We start from the raw sequence: 5,000 nt of genomic DNA, 5'->3' as shown, positions 1-5,000 counted from the left end.
ACATTTACATGTAACATCTACACTGTAACATCTACACTGTAACATTTACATGTAACATCTACACTGTAACATCTACACTGTAACATCTACACTGTAACATCTACACTGTAACATTTACATGTAACATCTACACTGTAACATCTACACTATAACATTTACATGTAACATCTACACTATAACATCTACACTGTAACATTTACATGTAACATCTACACTATAACATCTACACTATAACATTTACATGTAACATCTACACTATAACATCTACACTGTAACATCTACACTGTAACATCTACACTATAACATCTACACTATAACATCTACACTGACATCTACACTATGACATCTACACTGTAACATCTACACTATGACATCTACACTATGACATCTACACTGTAACATCTACACTGTAACATCTACACTATAACATCTACACTATAACATCTACACTGTAACATCTACACTATGACATCTACACTATGACATCTACACTATGACATCTACACTATAACATCTACACTGTAACATCTACACTATGACATCTACACTATGACATCTACACTGTAACATCTACACTATGACATCTACACTATAACATCTACACTATAACATCTACACTGTAACATCTACACTGTAACATCTACACTATGACATCTACACTATGACATCTACACTGTAACATCTACACTGTGACATCTACACTATGACATCTACACTATGACATCTACACTGTAACATCTACACTATGACATCTACACTATAACATCTACACTGTAACATCTACACTGTAACATCTACACTATAACATCTACACTGTGACATCTACACTATGACATCTACACTGTAACATCTACACTATGACATCTACACTATGACATCTACACTGTAACATTTACCATGTAACATCTACACTGTAACATCTACACTATGACATCTACACTATGACATCTACACTGTAACATTTACCATGTAACATCTACACTGTAACATCTACACTATAACATCTACACTATAACATCTACACTGTAACATCTACACTGTAACATCTACACTGTAACATCTACACTATAACATTTACATGTAACATCTACACTATAACATCTACACTATAACATCTACACTGTAACATCTACACTGTGACATCTACACTATAACATCTACACTGTGACATCTACACTATGACATCTACACTGTAACATCTACACTATGACATTTACATGTAACAACTACACTATAACATCTACACTGTAACATCTACACTGTAACATTTACATGTAACATCTACACTGTAACATTTACATGTAACATCTACACTGTAACATCTACACTATAACATCTACACTATAACATCTACACTGTAACATCTACACTGTAACATCTACACTATAACATTTACATGTAACATCTACACTATAACATCTACACTATAACATCTACACTGTAACATCTACACTATGACATCTACACTATAACATCTACACTGTGACATCTACACTATAACATCTACACTGTAACATCTACACTGTAACATTTACATGTAACATCTACACTGTAACATCTACACTAACATCTACACTATAACATCTACACTGTAACATCTACACTATAACATCTACACTGTAACATCTACACTGTAACATCTACACTATAACATCTACACTGTAACATCTACACTGTAACATCTACACTGTAACATCTACACTAACATCTACACTATAACATCTACACTGTAACATCTTCACTGTAACATCTACACTATAACATCTACACTGTAACATCTACACTGTAACATTTACACTATAACATCTACACTGTAACATCTCCACTGTAACATCTACACTATAACATCTACACTATAACATCTACACTGTGACATCTACACTATGACATCTACACTGTAACATCTACACTATGACATCTACACTATGACATCTACACTGTAACATTTACCATGTAACATCTACACTGTAACATCTACACTATGACATCTACACTATGACATCTACACTGTAACATTTACCATGTAACATCTACACTGTAACATCTACACTATAACATCTACACTATAACATCTACACTGTAACATCTACACTGTAACATTTACATGTAACATCTACACTATAACATCTACACTGTAACATCTACACTGTGACATCTACACTATAACATCTACACTGTGACATCTACACTATGACATCTACACTGTAACATCTACACTATGACATCTACACTATGACATCTACACTGTAACATCTACACTGTAACATTTACATGTAACATCTACACTGTAACATTTACATGTAACATCTACACTGTAACATCTACACTATAACATCTACACTATAACATCTACACTGTAACATCTACACTGTAACATCTACACTATAACATTTACATGTAACATCTACACTATAACATCTACACTATAACATCTACACTGTAACATCTACACTATGACATCTACACTATAACATCTACACTGTGACATCTACACTATAACATCTACACTGTAACATCTACACTGTAACATTTACATGTAACATCTACACTGTAACATCTACACTGTAACATCTACACTATAACATCTACACTGTAACATCTACACTATAACATCTACACTGTAACATCTACACTGTAACATCTACACTGTAACATCTACACTGTAACATCTACACTATAACATCTACACTGTAACATCTACACTGTAACATCTACACTATAACATCTACACTGTAACATCTACACTGTAACATTTACACTATAACATCTACACTGTAACATCTCCACTGTAACATCTACACTATAACATCTACACTGTAACATCTACACTGTAACATTTACACTATAACATCTACACTGTAACATCTACACTATAACATCTACACTGTAACATCTACACTATAACCTCTACACTGTAACATCTACACTGTAACATCTACACTATAACATCTACACTATAACATCTACACTATAACGTCTACATGTAACATCTCCACTGTAACACTTACACTGTAACATCTATACTGTAACATCTACATGTAACATCTACACTATAACATCTACACTATAACATCTACACTATAACATCTACATGTAACATCTACATGTAACATCTACACTATAAGATCTACACTGTAACATCTACACTATAACATCTACACTATAACATCTACATGTAACATATACACTGTAACATCTATACTGTAACATCTACATGTAACATCTACATGTAACATCTACACTATAACATCTACACTGTAACATCTACATGTAACATCTACACTATAACATATACAATGTAACATCTACACTATAACATCTACAATGTAACATCTACACTATAACATTTACACTGTAACATTTACACTGTAACATCTACACTATAACATCTACACTATAACATCTACAATGCAACATCTACACTATAACATCTACACTATAACATCTACACTGTAACATTTACACCGTAACATCTACACTGTAACATCTACACTGTAACATCTACATGTAACATCTACACTGTAACATTTACATGTAACATCTACACTGTAACATCTACATTGTAACATTTACACCGTAACATCTACACTGTAACATCTACATTGTAACATCTACACTATAACATCTACACTGTAACATCTACATGTAACATCTACACTATAACATATACAATGTAACATCTACACTATAACATCTACAATGTAACATCTACACTATAACATTTACACTGTAACATTTACACTGTAACATCTACACTATAACATCTACACTATAACATCTACAATGCAACATCTACACTATAACATCTACACTATAACATCTACACTGTAACATTTACACCGTAACATCTACACTGTAACATCTACACTGTAACATCTACATGTAACATCTACACTGTAACATTTACATGTAACATCTACACTGTAACATCTACACTGTAACATCTACATGTAACATCTACACTGTAACATCTACATTGTAACATCTACACTGTAACATCTACATTGTAACATCTACACTGTAACATCTACACTGTAGCACTAACCATACGATGTGTGACATCCACATTTTAACAGTATAACCTATATAGTTAAAAATTATAGTTGTGTTAAATTAAATGAAGTGTGTGTGTGTGTGTGTGTGTTTGTGTGTCTGTGTTTGTAGGGTCATTCTAAAGGCCCATTCCTGGTGAGCGCTCCTCTGTCCACTATCATTAACTGGGAGCGGGAGTTTGAGATGTGGGCTCCAGACATGTACGTGGTCACGTATGTGGGGGATAAAGACAGCCGAGCTGTGATCCGTGAAAACGAGTTCAGTTTTGAGAATCACGCCATCCGTGGAGGAAAGAAAGCCTCCAAGATGAAGGTGAGTACCTCATCACTCAGCCTCGTGGAAGTGTTCAGTTGTTCAGTGTTGTTTAGTGTTGTTTATGTTGTTTAGTGTTGTTTACAGTGTTGTTTAGTGTTGTTTACAGTGTTGTTTAGTGTTGTTTACAGTGTTGTTTACAGTGTTGTTTAGTGTTGTTCAATGTTGTGTAGTGTTGTTTACAGTGTTGTGTAGTGTTGTTTACAGTCTTGTTTACAGTGTTGTTTAGTGTTGTTTACAGTGTTGTTTAGTGTTGTTTACAGTGTTGTTTAGTGTTGTTTACAGTATTGTTTAGTGTTGTTTACAGTGTTGTTTAGTGTTGTTTACAGTATTGTTTAGTGTTGTTTACAGTGTTGTTTAGTGTTGTTTACAGTATTGTTTAGTGTTGTTTACAGTGTTGTTTAGTGTTGTTCAGTGTTGTGTAGTGTTGTTTACAGTGTTGTTCAGTGTTGTTTACAGTGTTGTGTAGTGTTGTTTACAGTGTTGTTCAGTGTTGTTTACAGTGTTGTGTAGTGTTGTTTACAGTGTTGTTCAGTGTTGTTTACAGTGTTGTTCAGTGTTGTTCAGTGTTGTTTACAGTGTTGTGTAGTGTTGTTTACAGTGTTGTGTAGTGCTGTTTACAGTCTTGTTTAGTG

General features: G+C 33.5%; 1 protein-coding gene across 8 annotated transcripts in view; it reads left to right on the top strand.

Moving 5' to 3' along the window:
• Positions 1 to 5,000, top strand: part of chd4b (chromodomain helicase DNA binding protein 4b) — an 84,481-nt gene that overhangs the window by 37,860 nt on the left and 41,621 nt on the right. For all 8 annotated transcript variants that reach the window (XM_058401817.1, XM_058401790.1, XM_058401782.1 and 5 more), the window contains one exon: positions 4,165 to 4,365. In XM_058401817.1, coding sequence (XP_058257800.1) covers positions 4,165 to 4,365 — 201 coding nt within the window. The remainder of the gene's footprint in view (positions 1 to 4,164; positions 4,366 to 5,000) is intronic.

The sequence above is a fragment of the Hemibagrus wyckioides genome, linkage group LG01, assembly GCF_019097595.1.
Source record: "Hemibagrus wyckioides isolate EC202008001 linkage group LG01, SWU_Hwy_1.0, whole genome shotgun sequence".
Lineage (NCBI taxonomy): Eukaryota > Metazoa > Chordata > Actinopteri > Siluriformes > Bagridae > Hemibagrus > Hemibagrus wyckioides.
Note: the sequence above shows the minus strand (reverse complement) of the source record. Positions and strands in the feature narration are given on the sequence as shown.